The 20607-nt window shown below is 45.5% G+C and overlaps 1 protein-coding gene across 3 annotated transcripts in view; it reads right to left on the bottom strand.

The window, feature by feature from the left end:
* Positions 1 to 486: 486 nt before the first annotated feature.
* Positions 487 to 20607, bottom strand: part of NTN4 (netrin 4) — a 47751-nt gene continuing 27630 nt past the window's right edge. For all 3 annotated transcript variants that reach the window (XM_041474231.1, XM_041474235.1, XM_041474232.1), the window contains exons 4-10: positions 17681 to 17807; positions 16205 to 16393; positions 9714 to 9930; positions 8936 to 9048; positions 7708 to 7776; positions 5823 to 5993; positions 487 to 2220 (exon numbers count right to left, since the gene is read on the bottom strand). In XM_041474231.1, coding sequence (XP_041330165.1) covers positions 2084 to 2220; positions 5823 to 5993; positions 7708 to 7776; positions 8936 to 9048; positions 9714 to 9930; positions 16205 to 16393; positions 17681 to 17807 — 1023 coding nt within the window. In that variant the 3' untranslated portion in view covers positions 487 to 2083. The remainder of the gene's footprint in view (positions 2221 to 5822; positions 5994 to 7707; positions 7777 to 8935; positions 9049 to 9713; positions 9931 to 16204; positions 16394 to 17680; positions 17808 to 20607) is intronic.

Genomic DNA, 20607 nt, shown 5'->3' with positions numbered 1-20607 from the left:
GATTATGTCTTGACCCCCTGGCCACTAATTTCTGATGCTTGACTTCACTCTGCAGTGTTTTTGTAGACCTTTTGCCATAGCACTTGTTTCCCACAGCCTTTTGTTTCCCCTTAGTAGTTTCAAATGTAGGGAACAAGCCTTATTTCTGCCATCCCCGACTTGCTCCTTATAAGTACTTGCTCCACAGCTCAGCCTTCAAGACTGTGTGGAGGCAAGGATCTGGCCAGCTTTGAAAATATTTAGGTACAATTCCCCTTCTTATGAGAAGAACTTATAAACCTGCCAAAACAAGAGGTGAAATGGGATTTTTGTGAGCCATCCATGCTACTTTGCTTTCTACCACACATTGCATTTTACCCCCCAACCAGAGAGGAAAATATCCCCCACGGCAGCTTCCCCTCGCCCAGTGCAATCTTTGCTTGTGCTCTTTCATTCGGGCATGAAGACCCTGCTGCCATTGGCATAAACAGTAACAGGAGAAGAAGATGTTGAAATCATATTATATTTATTACATACATGAGATAAAAAAACAAATTACCAAAATAGCATCTTTTTTTTTGTGAGTCCACAGGACCTTGAAAGAAAAATACATACATAAAGTGGATTGGTAGACTAGTGACTTTTCTGGTGTTGTATGTCTTCTTTCCCCTCACACTCATGAGGGGAAAGAAGATATACAACAAAATACACTCTATGCAATGTGGTTTAAGGATGCTTTACAGAAAGGATATATTTTAGTGCTGAAAACTGCAGTAAACTGTGCTATATTTCATACTGTGTTAATGAGGAAGTATAATGGCTGTATATATTGCAAACAATAACACAGAAGAAAACAAATAAAATGTTCAGTTTTAAATACTAACATAAAAATAAAATAAACTCCAGGCCCACCATGAATTGCTGGGTTGTGATATGTGAATGCAAGTCCTTTCCATTCTCTGCATCCACTCCTTTTCCTGCAGTCAGAGTTTTTCTCCTCCAACAATTGCATTTTTATCTCAAAGTCTCTTCTCCCCACTCTGTTTGCAAAGTCTTGCTGGAGTCCTGCCCACGGGGTCCAAGTGCTGGTCTGAAGCTGGGACTTCAGTGCAAATACTCTGTCTTTCAGATTGCATCTTCAGATATTCTGAGTGGCCAGTGCCAGGCTGGCCATTCCCTTTATACTGTTAACGCTGTCCAACTGCGGGGCGTCCTCCGGAGTGCTTCTGTTTCAGGGAGTTTTTTACCATGTGCCACCTTCAAATTCTTCTTTCCCCAACACAATTAGACTTCCCGCACCATGAAGTGGCAGGTAGTAAAGTGCTTTATACAATGAAATATTTACACTAGGGCTAGGTTCATTTTTTAACACTTCAAGGACAAAAGCTCAGAGACACTGCACTCTCTGCAGCTGGCTCCTCTCTGCAGCCATGCAGTGGGTGGAGAGCTGGCCTCTGCCCTGCATCATGCCTGTGCCAAGGCAGAGGGATTCGATTCACTCCAGCAGCTCTCTCCTCAGCAGCATCAGCAGAGAATCTAGCCCTTGAAACCTTCAGCAGGGCAAACAGGTTAAAAGCAAGGGGCACCCACTTCTCTTTGGTGGGTGCCATGTCCTAACCTGTAAGGGGGTGTTTCTAAAGAGTGGTTCTCCTTGCCACGCTGGTGGCAGCACCTACCCATTGCCTTCCCCACAGCATCCTCTGGGAACCCCTGGAAGTCACTCAGGATGCACACTAGTGGCACTGGCAGTGTTTTGTTTCTCAGCAGTAGCTCTTCTAAATTCACCCCAATTTAGTCTTGGGTGATCAGTGGCTTCATGGGAGTTGCTCCAACAGTGCACTGGAGCGAGACAAGCATCCACCACCCTTTGTTTCCCTCAACATAATGAGCAGGGCTCAGGGTGAGGCCCTGACAAGGAAGATATAGGCAAGTGAAAGAACATTGGCCAGAAAGGGTTAAATTAGACAGCGCCTACAACTCTGAATGCCTCACTACATGTTTTGGCACTATTTTCTTACATTCCAGTTTTCATGCTAGAGGTCTTCTCTTTGTGGAGGCTGTTGCATTTTGTGCATAAAGAAATGCCCTAGGCAGTTGCACACCTCTAGTTGCAGTCTCTTTTCAAAATCTCCAAGACCTTTCTTCCGAGTGCTGACTTCCACTGATGGACAAAACTTTTCATGTTGACAATGAGTCTGCCTGTTCGGATGTCCTCATGTCCTGCCACAAGATACTCCAAGCCTGCAAACCAGCAAAGTGGTCAGGGACTGCACAGTACCATGCTTAAGAGGCTTGTCGAGCTGCAAAGTCAGCCTGGATATCCAGTCCCATGTAAAAAAGCACTTACACCAAGAAATATTTATATGTATTGGCTCTCACGTATATCTGTATATCTATAGCTCTATCTGTATCTATGGCAAAATGACCCCTGTCAGAGAGATGCAGTACACAAAATGTGACTTTGTGAGCTTCTAAATATAAGTGAAAGCTGAACACTGCAGTTTACACCTCTTCTGGGAACTGCTATTACCCTCGTTTGGCAGCCATCTGCCTCACTTCTCCCTGCATAAATCTGGGCCTGGAAATCAGTTCCGTGAATTCAAGGAATGGAACAGTGCAGGATGGTCCAGTGCGTGGTATCTTGCTCAGCGTGGCCAGTGGCCCCTTGGAGGCAAAGGCACACCAGACCCCAGTGAGAGCCAACACTAAATGTGCAGGCAGCAGTACCCTGGAAGAGCCTGAAGGAGTGGCTGTCACACTTTAAAGAACTGCTAATTTCTGCCTCTGCCAGGTGTTTTAGAGACATGACAACAGGGTCTGACAAAGCCAGCTGGTTGTCCAGAAACAGATAGAAAGGGCTGGAGTGTGTCCCTGTAGTGTCCTGCTGCAGGTCTTTCCTCAGGCATCCAGGTCTTGACTTTCACTCTAAAGAGTGCTTGGAACCAAATAACAACTGCTAAATAGGGGGATAGAGCAAAGCCTTTGGCTTGAATTAGCTAAAGAAACACTGCCACAGATCCAAACAGCCCAAATGGGCCACAAATGTGCCATTAATGGGGATAATAAGGAGTATAATCCCTTTCATGGCAGGAGGAGTTCCCTGTCAAGGTAAGCATGCCACTGCAGCACATTTAGGGTACAGCCAGCATTAGACACCTCCTGTACCCACTCCTTCCTTCCCCCTTCTTGCACCAGTTTGAGGAGCACAACGCACTGGTGCAAACCAGGCATGGGAGATGGACCTTCCCCGGTGCTCTCAGCCATCCCACTCCATCCTGGCAGCAGCTTGTGTTGTTTTGGGTTTTCATTTTGCAGTCCAGAATCAAAGGAGGGTGCCTCCCAAGCTAAAGGTCAAGCAATGCAATTTGCTTTCTACTTTATCTGAGTTTTTGGGCACGCACATCCTCTCTTCTGCCAAGTAAACACAGGATAGGTGTATGGCAGCATTGCCCTTTGAAAGACATTAATTTTGGCCAAGTCAATCCTGCTGTTAAAAATATCACTTTTCAAGGGTTCCTAGATTTATTTCCCTTGAGAGAGAAATGTGTCACACACACTCAGAGAGCAAGCAAATATTGCTGTGGTTGCTGACTGTGTAGGGCTTTTTAGATTTTCAACCTGTTTGCTACAGAACTGTGAAATTAAAACGAATCAAATCACTGAGATGCCACAAGCCAGGACTTGAGGCTGTGCAGTTTCCCTGGCAGGCTGCTCTCTGCCTCTCTGCCTGTGCTTGGCAGAGCCATGGAAGGGATGGGCTCCTGTTACCTTGCTAACAGGTGAGATGTTTAAATCTTTCAGCTCAGTGTCCCCCAGAAGCAGAATCTGCCTCTCTGTATGTGTGTGAAGCAGAAGGTGTGCAAGGGTGGTGAAAAGGTTCCCCTTGTATGAACTTGAGCACGCTTTTCATCTGAAAATAGCCCGCAGACAATTGATAAGTGTTTGCAGGTTTTTTTTGCGTTGTCAGAGCCTTTAAGAGCCTACTTTCCTTTTGGTATCCCTTTACTTCTATAAAATAGTATAAAAACACATCTGTCTTGCTTTTACGTTTATCTTTGATCTCCTCTATGTTTTTGAAGATGTGATTTCCATTATAGCTGTATGTCAGAAAATTGCTTTATGTCAGCTTGACTTTTCATCCAGCTGGTTTTGGTTTATGCACCTGTAGGACATAAGCTCTTACTGTTATAGAGGGTTAAATCTGCTCATATTGTATTGCAAGCCACTCAGAAATGAATGTTGTAGCTAAAGAAAATAATGAATTTAAAAAATATTAAAAAAAAAAGGATCTGGGATCTTTTTTTCCCCTCTTTGACATAATTGAATCTTAAAGATTCACTCAACGGATGTTTTCAAGTTTCCTATTAGCAACAAACTTCTTTTCAACATGAAGACTGAGACTAATTTATACTCATGGGACCAGCAGCTGCATTTCAAAACAATACCAAGTTTTGCAGTGTAAGTCATGAGAGCTGGCAAGGAAGTAACAAGGGATTAACACCTGATGTGTCAGACACCTGGACTGTCACTAAAGACAGTTGCATCTCCACCTTTCTGCTGTTGTCTAAGAGGCCTCCACTGATTCTGTGATTAATGCTGTCTTTTCATCTATTGGGGAAAATCACTGAAGCTCCTCTGAAGTTAGTCAAGTGGCAAAGCTGGGTGTCAGGTGTGGGGCTGCCCTGCAGGCTCAGTTTTGGACAGCTTCCATTGCATTCCTTCAGGCTCATATTCAGGCAGCTGCATCTGGGCTTTCTTGCTTGAGTTTTCATTGCATATGGAAAAACACACCAGCTATGGCTATTTGATTAGTGATTTATGGTGTTCCATATATCCAAAGCAATATCCAAAGTCTTGCTGCACTTAAACAGTAGGGCCCTACCTAATGCTGCTGATTCATCTGACCTTTGTGCCTGACAAGACTTCCTAGCTACAGCTGAGCTATCACAGCAGCTTGCCTCCAAAACCAGACAGTCACTCCTGAGGACATGAAAGAAGGCTGCAAACACCTCATCAGTGAATAACCCTTCTGCACAGCCCAGCCCCACAGACAGCCCTGTACCCCCTAGCTCCTAGTGCTGCACATGAAAGGGATGTCTCAGCACCTGCATCAATGCTTCCATTGCCAATTTCCCAGTGGTGTATACACCTCATGGAAAGAAAGCCCTTCATTTGAATTAGTTGGTAACTGCTCATTTATCTTGGAGTTATAAAGAGAGGTGTGTCAGCTGGAGCTTAGTTTTGCTCTGTGGAAGAAACCCCTGAACCTGCATGTCCTTGTCCATAGTGGAGACTGCATGCACTGTTTAGCCACTGTTGCTTATGCTCCATTTCTGTGAAAGAAGATGGGAAAAAACTGTGGAGCTCTCCCCTCACTGCATAAGAAAATTTCTTCCAAATCTTGTAGATCTAAATTTGTGTTACTTTCAAAGAGAAATCTTCCCTTGAGTTTAGATTAGAACTTCAGTGCAGTAACCCAACTCAAATTAGATTTACCTATTTTTTATGGATTCAAATTAGCTTTAGCTTTGAAAGATGTATCATGCTATTATGGTGTGATGTGCATCTCCCTCCCTTTGGGAACAGAGACTGGTAAAACTGAAAGCCTGTTACTATGCTATGTAAAGAGAACTGTGTGTTTCAAAGCCTATAGGATGAACCAAGTTTTTCTCTACGAAATTTCAATTTGATGGAGATTGCTGTTGGAATCCAAGTGATGTAACAGACAGTAATTTTTAATCACTGGGCTGCAATCCCAGCTCATTGGTATTAGGGGATAGAGGGGCAGGAATGAAATCTGTGTATATGTGGTGGGGATGTACTGTTCAGGGAGTCAAACTTACCAGGATTAAGGATGGGACAAGTGCAGCCTCTGTTAGTCCAGGATTCAGGGTAGAGTGTCCTCTTGCCCCGGAGGATCTTCAGCTTTGTAGACTTCAAGACTTTCTTGATCTTCACACTGACTTCTGCATGGGAGCCTTTGTCATGAGCTGACAAGATCTTTGTCTTGATCACTGGGAATACAGGAATTCAAAACCAGGAATATACAGCATCTTTACAGGGCTCTTTTTTTCTTTTTTCTTGGTCTAGTGCTGGTATCTGGACAATTGCTTTGTTACAGTGGAGTTAGCCCAGTGCTCCTTGCTGGGGAGCCCAGGATCACAGCAGCTACTGGGAAGTACGTACATCCCCACACCCATGGGCAGAAATTCTGCCAGTTTTGGCAGAATTGCCCCTGGAACTGCCCTGAGAGTGTGAGGTCCATGTTTTGGCCATGGCCCCTGGAACTGCCCTGAGAGTGTGAGGTCCCGTTTTCCTCCAGAGTTCAGCAAACCCTTTCTGTTCCTCCCCTCTTTTGGAAATCAATTTGATTTAGGGATGGACCTGGAGACTTTGCTGGCCTCAGCCTCATCCCACCCTGGTGCCAGTCCTGCTGCTTTGCAGAGCTGCCAAATCCAAATTCATTGGAGGAAAGCGAGATATTGGTGGGGACTGGGGCAAATCAGGGAGTATTTTGAGCTCACTCATACCCACATTTCCACCACCTGGCATTCCACTGCTGAGCCCCTGTGAGGTGGAGGCTCAGGGCTCAGCTCCTGCACCCGACCTGTACTGGTAGGTATCCCCATATTGGTGGTGCTTTATTCAGCACTCACGCTGGGAAGCTCAGGGCAGCCTCTCACAGTGTGACCTCCTGGAGCTCATGATGAGCCCCGTAATTCATCTGTCTCTCTAGTTTAGCTGACACCTTCACATGCTGACTGATGAAAGCGGGGGAAGCCTGAGTGCACTTTAGATAAGATTTATGAACTTGGAAGTTTTGTGACTTTCTTTTTTTTCAGTTGCTTATCTTTTGCAAGATTAAACACAGTTATTATCGTGGCTGGGAAGCAAAACAGAGCAGAATCAAATTTTTTCCTAATATCACTAATCCAGGGCTACATTTCAACAACTGGCAACCCCTTGAACTCCACTTTGTGGGCTGCTCTGCAGCCTGCAGAGGTATGGGCTAGCTCTCTGTGCATTTTCAACTTCAGTGTGAGACGAAACAGGTGCAAGAGACCCCTGCAAGAGATTCCTTGCGAAGGAAGGGAGTGCTGCACAGAGCATTCCTTGCTCTGCCACAGTATGAAGGAGGCAGTGCATTGGCACACACCAGGGAGGTCTTGGGAAACAAAGAGCTTCTTCTCATTCATTTAAATCCAAAAGACACATAGACAATATACATCATCCCCTTGCAACTTTGTTCAAAAAAGCTGAACTTTGTTGATAGTGGGAGTTCCCAGTAGCTACTGGAAATGTTTTATCCGTGGAGTGGTGATCACAGTCCCTCCTTACATTCAGTATCATTCAGATACAGTCATTTCTAGACTCTGATTAGGGCCCCTTGTCTACAGACAGCGTTTCAGTGACCCACTTTGGGTAACAGTGGTTTATAGTCTGTGTTGGATCTAGACAACCTCCCAGGGACCTTTCCAGCTCTCGTCCTCCCATGATTTTTGTAAGGGTGTTTTGATAGCAAGAGAGATGGGTAACAGAACAAGATTCACCCACCTTGACTTGGAAACACGATACCTGTACATTTTGGCTGAAGTTCTGTCTTTAGCCTAAGTATCCCGTGGGTTTGCCAGGATGGAGTGGTGCACACACAGCGACTCTCATGTTTTACATACACTTTTGCACTGCCTTGCAGCACTTCCCTTTACAGCCCCCTCACCCACAACTCACCATAGGTGTACTTCATCCCGCAGAAGACCTTGGGATTCCCTAAAACTTGCTCTTTACATTCGCATTTACCTGGGGAAAAAGAAGGGAGCAAATGGCTGTGAATTGTGCTTCAAAGACAGGAGCATTTGCAGGCAGAGCCCAGGAACTGCCAGAGGTTTTTCAAGTGGTCCACAAGCCTCATGCAAAAAAAAGAAAGAAATTTGCAACTGTTTTCAGACTGAGAGTGAATACAGACTCTTAGTCCAAGGGCAATTACTCCTTGTTTACAATTAGAAGAGAAGGAAAACAAAGGCCTTATTATTTTGCCTTGGGATGCAAATAACATGCGTATCTTTCCCTGTGGTATTTTCCACACCGTAATGTACCAGACAAAATTTTAAAAGGAAATGTTGCAGAGGTTAAGGCAGATTAATGACTTCCGTGATCTTAGAACAAAGAATAACATGATATACTTATTTACGTTTAAAATGAAGTCGCCTAGACAAATGATGGAGCTTTCCCCTCAATTAACTCAATTATTGTATCTTCGAGATGGTATCAAGCCCCTCTCTGAAAATGGAGGAAATGACGCTTGCCTGCTTGCATGCAGCAGCTGCAAGGGAGGAGAGCTTGATGCTGCCCCACGGGGCCAGCCTGCCTTGCACCAACCTTCACCCACCTCCCCCAGGCTGGGAACACTGGAGGGAAATAACTTCTCCAGCTGCATGCTAGACCATCTCAAATCACATCATAAGCAGCAAGCAATGCCAAAATCGTTGTGGGTATTGGGGAAATAAATTCTGAGTTAGAAATCCCCTAAGTGCCTGCCAGTGAAGTGGCAAACCCCATCCTTTAAATAAAGTTGCTGGTTTGTCGAGTTTGAGGGAACATGAAGATACCTTTAAAACATGATGGTCAAGTAAAACATGAGGGCACTTAGCCTTGAAATTCAGAGCTGGGATGGCAAATTCTTGCCTCACAACAGATAAATGTTGGGTACAGGCATTCGGCACGGAGCATATGTCTAATGGGTTTGCACATCCTTGCATTGATGGGATGAGCCATAAGGCTCCTCTGGCTCTCGGAGGGGAAGGAGGTGCCCACAAGGAAATTCCTCCACATGTTAGTGCGGGAATGTCCATTCCCCCCTGCAACTGCCAGGGTGCTAACTACAAGTCAGTGCAGGTCTGCAGTGGCTGCTGATGGGAGGGATTGGGCAGGTGGAACACGTGCAAAGCCGCAGTCCTACCAGAGTGCCGGAGTGCTGAGAAGCCCTGCTCATCCTCCCAGCCCCAGGTGGGCTCGCTCTCGTTGAGCACTGCCTGGAAAGGAGGTGCTTCATTGTGCCAGGAAACATCTGAGCTGTTGAGGGGAAAGGGAGATGATCAACCTTCTTCCAGGAGCCAGTGGAAAGCAGGGCCACTACCAGCCCATCCTCCAGACACAACGTGACCGTGTGTCTTGATGATGGTAAATGCAAGAGGCAGTTTTGGAAGTTTAATAGGTTGAGCGTTGTCAGAGAGGATCATGGATCCATTTTGGGTTTAAAATACATTGTAGGGATTTATATACCACAAATATCTTCAGTCTGGTAAAAAAAGCTACATGTCAGATTTGGAGAGTGGGGTATTATTAAAATGTGCTGTTTTCTAAAAGTCAGAGCTTGACTCCAAGCCACAGTCAACATAAGCTGAGTTACAACAGCAAAATTAAGCCTTCAGTGTCACTCAGATGTCCCTGAGGCTCACATTTTGCTTGTGGAGAGGAAACAATTGTGAAGGTTATGGAAAACACTCGATACATTAACACCAGCACTGAGAGCAAAAACTCCAACATTGCTGGAGCCCTGCCATGGTGTGCCAGGTACCCAAGGGAACCACAGCCTCAGCTCCCACTCTATCCCCACTTCTTGGCCATACCAAACCCATACCAAACCCCAAGTATTTGACATAATGGATACTTTTCAGCCTGCTTGCCATGTGCAAATAGAGCTGAGATCAGAGTTTTGGCGAGACCCCCCAGCTCACCTGCTGCTGAGGCAGTCCCCGGTGTGGGGGTCGCAGCTGCGGGCGCAGTGGCAGGGCCGGCAGCCGTAGGGCCCGAAGCCCCAGTAGCCGGGGAGGCAGTGGTCGCAGCGGGGCCCTGCCACGCCGGGCTTGCAGGGACAGTCCCCGGTGCTGGGGTCACAGAAGGTGCGGGGGCCCAGGGGGAGCACGGCCGATCCCACGGGGTGGCAGGAGCAAGCTGCAGGGGAGGGACACCGTCAGGGACAGAGCATCTGCGAGTGCACAACCTCTGCATTACGAAGGTGCAGGAGATGCCTGCAAAACCACCTCCCTGCCGAGGGACATTCCGGGGTTTCTGGGCTTTTTTATCCCTCACCTCTACAAATCTGAGCAGAGTCTCCCTTTGGAAACTGTAGAATTTTACGTTTTGTGAGCTAGTTTTTAATTGGTCAGCGTACCCTGGTGTTGTGTTATGCTTTGTCAAACAGGCCTTTATTATTTTCCTTGCAGCATCTGGATTCTAATCCGGCCAAGTAGCCAGAGATGTGCCTGCTTCGCTGTGATGTTTAAGCAGCTGCGGGTGCTTCATTGCAAAAATGAATCAGAGCATAATTGCTTTTTAAAATAATAACAACTCTCTTGCATTCAGGAGGTTAAAAAACCCCTCAGAACAGTCATTTTAATTAAAGTGAAGGCTGAGCAAAAGTACCCCTCTGTCTCTGTCTGATTTTTCAAACCATCAATTAAAAACATTAGGAAAAAAGAATGAAGAAAGTGACAGCTCAGAGACAGGCTTTTGCATATTCTCCAGGATACGTGTTTGCAGAGTGCACATCAGAAATGCCAGCTGCTCTCTTTTCTCCCTCACAGCCCCTTGCATCAGAACAATGCACCAGAACTGTGCTGTGTGGGAGATACTGTGTTCTCAGAAAAGATGCCCTAAAACAGGTGCTGTGAAGTTTTCCTTACCTACTCCTTAGGGTTTTTTTAACATAAACATAACTTATGTCTGTTACAAAGCTACTTCCCCACCAAGATGTTAATGTTTTCGAAGAACAGAAATACAGTTATCAAAAGCATGAGCCAAACCTCTAACCATGTGGCCAGGTCAGCAGATGATGCTGTGGCCTGCAGGACCAGTAACTGTGTGACTTGTGCTCTTCTTGCTTCAGGGTTTGGTTCTCTGACCAGGACATGGTACAGTCAGCCTTACACATTATGGCAAAAAATTCCCTGCTGAAACGCCTTTGCCCAAAGCATCATTTACACAAAATTGAGTTTCCTGAGAAAATTATACCTGTAGGGAAGATTTTCGCTAAATTCTAATACCAATCTTTCTATTTTACAACTTTGAAGGCAATAGAGCAGGAAATCCATTACAGCCAACATATTTCTTTCTCTTAAAATACTTATTACTGCACACATACATTTAATTTTGCTCTGACAACATTTTTGTGGTTTCAGGAATCTGACATACCTGGAGTATAATTTCAAAATATTAAAAGATAGATTAATATTGGCAGTTAACTTAGAGGCGACTATGATTCCAACATCTTTGCCAAAGTAATCCCCAAATTTTCCCCACCCTTTCCACTTGCAAACAAATATAATTATATAAAATTAAAAGATTAGAAAGGCTCTCCACAAACTGCGTAAGTAGCTGCAGGCAGTGAACTCTGGTACCTTTAATAGCATAGTTTTCAACAGTGTGCACTGCGACTTGCATACCTTTCTCCTGAAGTCTGTGAAGTGTTTTACACCTGATACACACAGCCAAATGCTCTATTTTCCTACTAGATGAGGAGGGTATTTCTGGCATTCCTCAGGCCCTCCAGGGGAAATATTAGGCACTTAAGGCTCTTCTATTCTCCTCCAGTTATTGAGATAAACCCACTGCTCAGCCAGAGATTTTGTCCTGTTTTGGTCAGGTTTCAGCTAAATTTTACATACAACGCTATTGGGGTTGGAGCTTTTATGTTTTAGACAATTCTTTTACACACTTTTTTTTTTCCTAATATATAATTTAACATCAGTGGCAACACTATGGTGAAGCAAGAACATTAAATTTACAAAAGCTATTTTGAAAAAGAGCAGTAAACTCATAGGTAATTAAAAAGACAACTAAAAATGAGAATGTAGTTGGCTATACTTTTTAATAAAAGCCACAAAGAGATGTGTGTGAAGGCTGGTAATTTCTAACAGGCCTCCATATCCACTTCCATGGATCCCATCCTTCCTGGCTGCCCCTCAATGAGCCAAGGTGTCAATCCTCTTCCCAATGGTGGCTGGCAAATTGAAAGTTTTTGCTCTTGGATTGTGGGTGAAGGCCCAAGATGTCACTAAAGGGCATTAATCTGAATGGTTTGTGTGGCAGATTTCCAACACAGTAAACGTTTGTGATGGGCTGCAGTGGGAACTTACTGAGCAATGCAGACATAAAGTGAAGCCCATCGCTATGCACCAAGCACAGAAATGAGGCTCCAGAGCTCAGATGTGAGCATGTTATACCACATTTGAAAGAAATGCATGGGAAAAGGATGGAATGCTTCCATACTATGGCGAAGGCAGGAAGGAAAAATTGCAGGACTGATTATACAATGTTTGAAAGCTAGAGCTATTGGTGCCTCATGGGCAGCTGTGCTGTGTTGGTTTTCGATCCCATTTTCCTCTTTCCACAGAATCTGCATCTCACTGTAGCACAGGTAGTAGGAGTCCCACATCCAGGAAGGTGAGAGGAGCAGCTGAGCAGCAGAGAAAATAGCCACAGTCAGTGTTGGATGGCATTTCATTGTGGATACACAGGTGCAGAGTGTAAGACTCAGTGTGAGGCTTCTGCACAGTGCGTGTCTCATGTGCTGTGGTCACTTCACCAGCGAGGCTGGGAGTCTCCACAGCCAAGGGAGCTCCTGTGAGAGAAGGAATGGCTGGGCCCTAGCCTTGGATCAAGAGAAACCTTCCACAAGCTTGATCCTTTTCCTTTCTTTTTGATTTGTAAGCAGCATTGCTAAAAATGCCAATTTACCAGCCAGTACTACATAGCAGTATTCTGCATGTGACTTCCATGCACAGATGAATTAGCAGCTGCTTGTCCTGGCATTGCATGTGCTGACTGGGATGGAAAACCAGTGAGTGGGATGCCAGCAGAACTGGATTTCCCTGCCCTGGACTGGTGATACTGTTGTGGTTTCCTCGGCTACCAGCTAACCTTTAGAAATGACAAATATTTACCCTCAAAACCCTACAGCTGAAAAGCAAAATAAACTTGGCAATTATAAAACTCAATTTTATTGTCTGCAATTGTACTGTAGCTGAGGCTTAAAACCTCATGAGGATGGAAAGAAAAGAACTCATAGGTATGACAGAGGGAAAGAGTCATCAGATTGGTGTTTTAAACATCAGAATGTTTCATTTTATCAGGTACACTCCTACTCCTGAGCAAATATCATATACACTCTTTGCCTACAAGAATCTTTAAAGTATCCTTAAAGATTATGGCTTAACAACTCCTTTATTTACTTTGTCCTAGGTATTTTTAAATTTTCAGTGGTTGAACAATAATGGTGTCTTGAGCCAGAAACAAGCAGGCAGTGCCATGGCCTTCCCACGAAATAATAATAGGGCTCCACGCACGTCCCTTGTTATTGCAGACCATGGCATGGTGCTTGGAAATGTTCCAGGCATAGGCTGTAATTGATCTTATATAATTCAATTTAACAGTCATTAGTCATTTTCTACGGCCCTGCAGCTGCCATCTCCCCTGTGAGATGCTGAGTCCCTGGGTGCAGGGAGCATTCCTGGCAGCAGGAGACCAGAAGTGAAGAGGTGAAGGGGCCCTAGGGAGGAGAGCATTTGTGAGGGTTTGAAAAGCCCAGAGAGAAATCATCTGGGAGTTTGTAGTAACAGGGTCTCTGAAAAGAAAGCATTCAGATAATCCCTATATTTCTGGAATTCAGTTTGTGCTAGGAAAAGTTGTCTTCCTCAGATACTTGAGGGAGTATCATGCTCTGCACTTCATAAATGCAGAAAGTGATGAAGTAGATGTACTTATGCAGAAGGTAAATAAATGTAAACTTTTTTGCACTATACTCAAGAGTATCTTTCAGTTGTTAAATATATGTTATCTTTGGCTTTTAAATACCAGAGTTCATGAATGTCTAGTGGTCCATAAAACTGGATTGCTGCATTAAAGAGTAATGGAGGCACATTTTTTTTTTTTTAATGTGGAAAGTGGAATTCCATGGCCCAGGGATTCAGAGATGAATGCAGAAAGCCAAGAGAACCAGGCACTGGCATATGTCAGGAAAAATACTCACTAATCATCTAATATCCACAGCTTCCTCCAGCTTGTAAAGGTGGGGAGAAACTTTTTAATCAAGAACCCTGGAATCTGGCTAACACATAGTTAATGATGTGATGTACTGCCTGGCTTTACTAACAATGGTCTAACTTGCACACAGGCACGTGCACAGGGCTGGCAGCCTTCCCTCTGAGCTGGGGCTGCTTTGCAGCAATATGTCCTGAGACCTCTTGTTTCCATCTGGCTTTGCAAGGAAGGAGGCTCTGTGCTCTGTGCTCCTTGCTTTGCAAGGAAGGAGGCCAGCCCAGGAATTGCCATTTGGCTTCTTGGACCCTGCAAAGAGCCACAGATTATGGACTGGGCAGTCTGGCACAAGGACAAGCCTACAATGAGTCCCTCATGAAACTCCCCTCCCTCAATGGACTGAGTGAGGTGACAAAGGAGATAGAGTCACTTTTACTGCTTCCAAAGTAAAAGGTGGTGTCTTTAGTGTCCAGAAAAACACACTCAGCTCAGGGCCAAAGCTTCACTTGTCTTCAATGCCCTCAGAAAAGTGCATAATCTTCCCTGATGGGAGCTGGCATGTAAAGAATATCAGGAATTACAACCCTAGCAAAGGTACCAGAAGCACAGAACAATGATGTTTCAGAGCCTGAGGGTCCCACACAGCATTTACTTCAGTCTTCTGTCCTGCACTATCTACCAGCAGTCAATTAGTACTATTTGTTCTTTTTTTAATCAGCAAAGATGAATCCACAAGTTAGAAAAAACCATATAGCCTCTGCTCTGAGTGTAAATGCAATACTTAAGCCTGTTTTTTTCCTAATGAGACTCCAAAACAAAAGTTCATTGCCTAAGTTCTGGCTATAATTAAGGAAGGAAAGTATCTGATGTTACAGAGGAGACTTACAACTTTGATGTATACAAGTAGGTAATGAAACTTTTCAAAGTCATTAAATTCACTGTTTAAAAAAATTATTGTGTACATACTACAGCAGTGAAGTAATTATTTACACAAGCAATGAGCTGTGGTCAATTCCATTTCCATAAAGAGAGCTAGGGCTGTAAAGCAGGCAGTTCAGCGGTTGCTGCCCCTCCTTGCAATGAGTGAAAGGTGGAGAGGAGGAGGACCTCTGCAACACACTGCTGGGGCTGCCAGGAATCCATGAGGATTACATGCAGCAAGGGAGCAGGACAAAAGCAGCTGTCCCCAGCAGACCTCAATGAACAACTGAAACCTCCCACATCCTCCCAGCCTGGGGTGCAGCTCCCCACTGCAGGGGAGCTCTTCCTTTACATGCAGGTACTTCTTGAGAGGAGAGAGATGTGCTCAGGTACTTCCCTCTTCCTTTACATGCCGGTACTTCTCCTTGAAGTACTACTCTCCTCCTTGAGAGGAGAGAGATCTGCTCAGTGTCTCCTCAAAAGACATAGGCAGGGTGTCAGTTGGATTTCTTTCTGTCACTTGTGAAGGTCCCCCTCATAGTAAGTGAGTCAGCATGGAGAAATGTGGTGAAGCCAGTGGGTGGCTGTAGGCTCAGAGAGGAGGGCATGCCTGCACCCTGGATTTAGCTGACCAGGATAATGTTCTCAGCATAATTTGGGGATCTGGAGTCCCCCATGATGAGTCACCATCCTGACAGTGGTCCCTGGGGAGTGTGGCTTTTGGATTCCTTCTTTGCTTGGGAAAGATTTAATTTCACATGTGCCTGAATCATTGCTTTCAGTCTTGCCTCCTCAATGTCCCACCTTCTGGAATATCAGTTAACTTGTGTTCCTGTCTGTCCTTCCATACCCACCTGCTGCTGCTGGGAACACGAACTGGTGGGTGATGCTATTTATTGTCTGCATCCCTGCTGGCTGAGGAACCCCATTCTGGGGTTGCAACAATCGCCAAACAAGGAGAACATGAAAACAAGATGCAGCTTTTCCTCTCCAAAAATAGCAATAGGAGAAAGTAAATGAATCATCTCTCTTCCCCTGCCCTCAGGCTACAGGGATCCTTGGGACAGATTTGTCAACAGCATCTGCAGACTTTCACCCTGCAAATATCACCGCTGCTTTTTGCAAGTATTATCGCAAAGAGGATTCAAGGAACTCCCTGGCCTTCACTGAGGCAAGAAGAATGCTCCAAGGAGGGGCAAGAAGATCTCACCTTTCGTTTGACCCTTTCCCACTTGAGAAGCCCTTCACTAGTCCGTGGTTGCTGACTTACGTTTGCAGGCGTCTGGGGCAGAGAAGGGTTTCCTGAGGTCGCGGTAGAAGCCCAGCTTGCAGCGCTGGCAGTGCTGCCCTTCTGTGTTGTGCTGACAGTTGTCACAGACGCCGCCACTGCGATTGCCCGACGCCAGCCACGCATCCATGTCAAAATGGCAAGTGTCGGCATGCCCATTGCACTTGCAGGCTGAGGTGAAGCCAAAGGGAACAGAAAGACTCATTAAGGCAGTGAAAGATACTGGTTAACAGAAAAGAGTCACAAAAACTCAAACCATGTTTTGGAATGGGGACTGACCTATGAACCTGTTATTCATTTGAATGCATGAAGTAGCATGCATTTTCATCTACACTTCCCAACCTCTGGAGACAGCATTTAAGAAAAAGTATTTTCTTTAGATCTTTTATTTCCAATGCAGGTTTTCCAGTACCAGGAGAGCCACAGGTGGTCAGGCCAGAACAGAGAGACCCACATTCACTGGTCCTGCTGAGGAAGGATCCTTCCCTCCCAGCTTTAGAAATCAGCACTGCCCTACGTAACATCTGCCATGAGGGTGCTGTCAGGATGTTCCCTGCAGCTGATGGAGGAAGAAGGCAGGTGGAGGAAAGGTGTGTGAGAGAGTACAAGCATCCTCCTTACCCTGTGCCGTGGAGGAAGTCTGCATGTCCACACGACTGAAGTCAAGGGCCAAGTGAGACCTATTCCAATGCCTGCTCATCAGATGCTGCTGGTGTAAGTAGGAATTCACTGTCATTCCCTCAGGGATTATCCATACTGCAGTGAGCATGACCATAGCCCACACAGGCAGGCTGATGGTTGCTTATGTATGGATAGCATTGTAGCCAGGGCAGGATGGCACTCAGCAGGCCTGCAAGCCTTCCTGGGGTGTGGGTAGTCCTTGGCACCCTTCTGGCTAGACTGCATTACTGAAGCACATGGCCCCATGACCTCTGCATTCCCCTGCTTCCAGCACTCACCCTAAGCATCCTTCCTGGCACTGCAGAACTGATCTTCAAACCTCCAGAGCCCATGGCTCCTCCTGCCCTCAGCGCTCAGGGGTGAGCAGAGCCCACACTCAGCAGCAGAAAGTCATACCTCCTGCAAAGGTGTCCATGGAGAGGACAAATCTGGCCCCTTGTCACCTCCAATGTACCCTGGTAGGCTGCAGACTGCCCACAGCAGCAGACCTTATCCCCAGGAGCTGCCCTTGGGTCCCAGAGAAAGGCCAAACCAACAGACATCACGGTCTCACGAGGATTGCCAAGTGAGGGCCGTCCAAACAGCGCTGTCCTTGCCACACAGACATGTGGTGGGCGCTGGGCAGGGGTGTGGCAGTGCCTCTGAGCTGCTTGGAAAGCACCTCCGCACCACCTCAGCATGCGCTGTCTTTCGGACACACGGGAGAAAGGCAAGCATGGAGGAAGCATTTCGCTCTGGCAGAGGGTCTGGAGACACTGTTCCTAACTGGCTACTTACACTGACACTCCCTGGGGGCTCCGGTTTTGCCGTCGGCAGCCTGCCAAGGCTGGTCGTTGTAGAGCGGGGCGCAGTGCTGGCAGTGGGACCCTGCAGTGTTGTGCTTGCACATGCATTTCCCATGGACCTAGTAGGGGAAAGAGAGCAAGGATCACTCACAGCAAAGGCCAGAGTCTCTGGGGCTCAAGCAATGCCCACACACAGGAAATAGCTTGCCAGCTACATGCTATTGCATTGACTAGAAGGAGGGATACAGCATGGTGTCCAGTTCAGCCAAGGACAAATATTCTGTAGTTACACTTTCCGTTAGGTTAGTATGTGTAGATCTGCATGTCACGGTATTGTATAATCTTACTTTTTTTTTTTTTTTTTGAGATCTAGAAGGGTCTTTAGCCATTTGCAGATGAAGCATGAATTTCCAGGAGAGATTTTAAAAATGCCAGGATTCAAACAATTCTTGGGAAACACTGTAAATCCTTTCTCTTTTTCTCACTCATAAACATGAATACACCTTTGCAGTACTGCAAGAATAGCACCTACAATCTCAGCACCCAGCTCTGTGTGCCCAACTTTCTCCAGCACAAATAAGTATGAGAAAAAAGAAAATCAACCCTCTGAAACATAAATGTCTACTCATCCTAGGTAGAATTTTTGTCCTGCAAAGGAAGAATCAAGGCTAGCACAAGGCCCCTGACTGACTATACTCAGATATGTTCGTGACAGATAGTTCAACAGCTAGACAGCCCACTGTAAGGGGGTAATTAGAGATGAAAAGCCAGCACAGCACACTTGGTGCCAGCTGCCCTGTCAGTCAGCTGGCATTACTCACCCTGTTGGCAAGCGCAAAGAAAACAGGATGTAGCCAGAGGGCACGAGCGGCCGGCAGTGCCTGGGTGCAAGATCAAGCTCTGCAGCAGCATGGCTCTGCTGGCAGCACTGAAGGCCCTGCCTTTTCCCATGGAGCATGGCAGACAGCTACCTACTGTAGCTATTTTGATATGTGCCTGTGTTTGCAGCTTTACTCTGCCCCACATTTTTCTTTTAAATGCAGGGTTTGGCTTCTCCTGCTGCTCGTGATCGAGCCAGGGGCCTCGGTCTGCGCTGCCAGCGTGGCACTGTGCTCGTGCCACAGGCTGGCCATAAAACCAACAGAGCTGCACCAGCTGCCGGCTGCTTTTGGCAACAAGGGGAGCACAGGGTGCTTGGGGTGCCTGGTGATCCAGCCTGGAGCTGGGGCATGGCTTTAACTGCTACTGGAAAATGCTGCCTTCCACAAAGTCTAACTTGTGGTTTTACAAGTGTGCTGTTCCTAACTGCATGACTTGCTGTCGAGACTGCCACACAAAAAGGTTCCTGTGAAAATCCTGAACAGTGAACAAAACAGAAGAGGACCTTGAACATGTTGTAAACAGCTCCTGCTTATTACATAGGTGCACACACACACACACACCACACACGCTCCTGGCTTATGGTGACTTTCTGATTTATTCATTTGTAATATATAGATTTCAGCTGCTGTCTCACAGGACTCAAATGCAACCAGTACAGATAAAATTTCAAAACTGACCTGGAAAGTCCTTCCAAGATTTTTAAGCAGAAATTAAAATAGTAAGATCTTTCAAAAACTTCTTGAATTCATTCCTGTCCTATTAAAATGTCAGATCATCAAAAAAAAATGAATACCAACTGGGCTTTGTAAGCAATGGCTATGTACAGATGGAGTCAGAATGCACAAGCATCTAAGCTAAAGTGAAAATACTAATGTTTTCTGTGCTATCTGACCTCATCACAGGTATGTTATCGTATTGATATATAATATGAATATATTAGTTATCGTATCAATATAAATGTGTGCTAATGTTTGAAAAGAATGAGAAATATAGAAAGGAAACAAGAAATTTGTGGAGGGTATATTTAGTTCTCAAAGTGTGTCTTGTGTTTTCATAATTTCATTTTTGCTACCACCAACAAAATGTTCTTCAAGCTCTCAGATACCTCCCTTTCCTAAATTACCACCCACTGATAAATTTCTGTCTCTCATATTTTTTAGGCAAGATGCACACACAAACCAGTGTTACAGAATCTCTTCACACGCATTTAAAAACATACACACCTGCATGGAAACAGAAGATGACCAAACTTATATTGGTCATCTTCTGGTGGTTTTGATGGTGTCCTAACTCTGTGATGACACTTTTGGTAGGAGTTTCTTGCAAGCCCTTTGGCCACTGAGTGGTTAGGGCTAGACATGTTGTACTAGCCTGAACCACATCTGTGGCCAGAGACATCCTCCAGAAATCCTTCCTCACAGGACTGTCCCAGCTGTAAGGGTAGAGGGACCCACGAGACACAGGACATATATGATCAAGAAGGGAAGGTGACCAGAAGGAGTCAGAGGGTGCCATGGCCAAAATCAGGGGGTCCTTTGGTGCTTTTGCAATCATGATGCCAAAGTGAGAAGGACATGGGAGAAGAATTGCAGCCAGAAATTGTCTCAGACATAGGAACACTTGGGATTACTGTGGGGATGTGTGCTTCCCCTTTCTGACCCCACAGCCTGTAGTCTCATCCTCCAAATTCAGTCTGCTCCTTGCCAAAGAGACACAAAGAATCAGTGGGGACCCAATCAATCATCCAGAGGCTGCTCAGCATTAATAATCCAAAAACTCATCCAAAACTCAGCAGCACCTCAGAAACCCTCAAAGGATTAAGCATCCCAAGTCACCAGCAGAGAGCAAGGCAAAATGCCCCACCAAAGAGCACTCATGGTTCTAAAGAGCAAGAGCTTGGATTTTCTGAAAGCCCAAGTACTGTATAATAGAACATTGCTGAAATAAAGGAAGGTGGGTGAAAATAAAACAAAATAGGATGGGTATGCAAAGAATTTGCTGTCCCACCATTAATTTGGTATGCAGAGCTAATAAGTA

Source organism: Pyrgilauda ruficollis, unplaced genomic scaffold (genome assembly GCF_017590135.1).
Source record: "Pyrgilauda ruficollis isolate IOZ18807 unplaced genomic scaffold, ASM1759013v1 scaffold32, whole genome shotgun sequence".
Taxonomy (NCBI): domain Eukaryota; kingdom Metazoa; phylum Chordata; class Aves; order Passeriformes; family Passeridae; genus Pyrgilauda; species Pyrgilauda ruficollis.
Note: the sequence above shows the minus strand (reverse complement) of the source record. Positions and strands in the feature narration are given on the sequence as shown.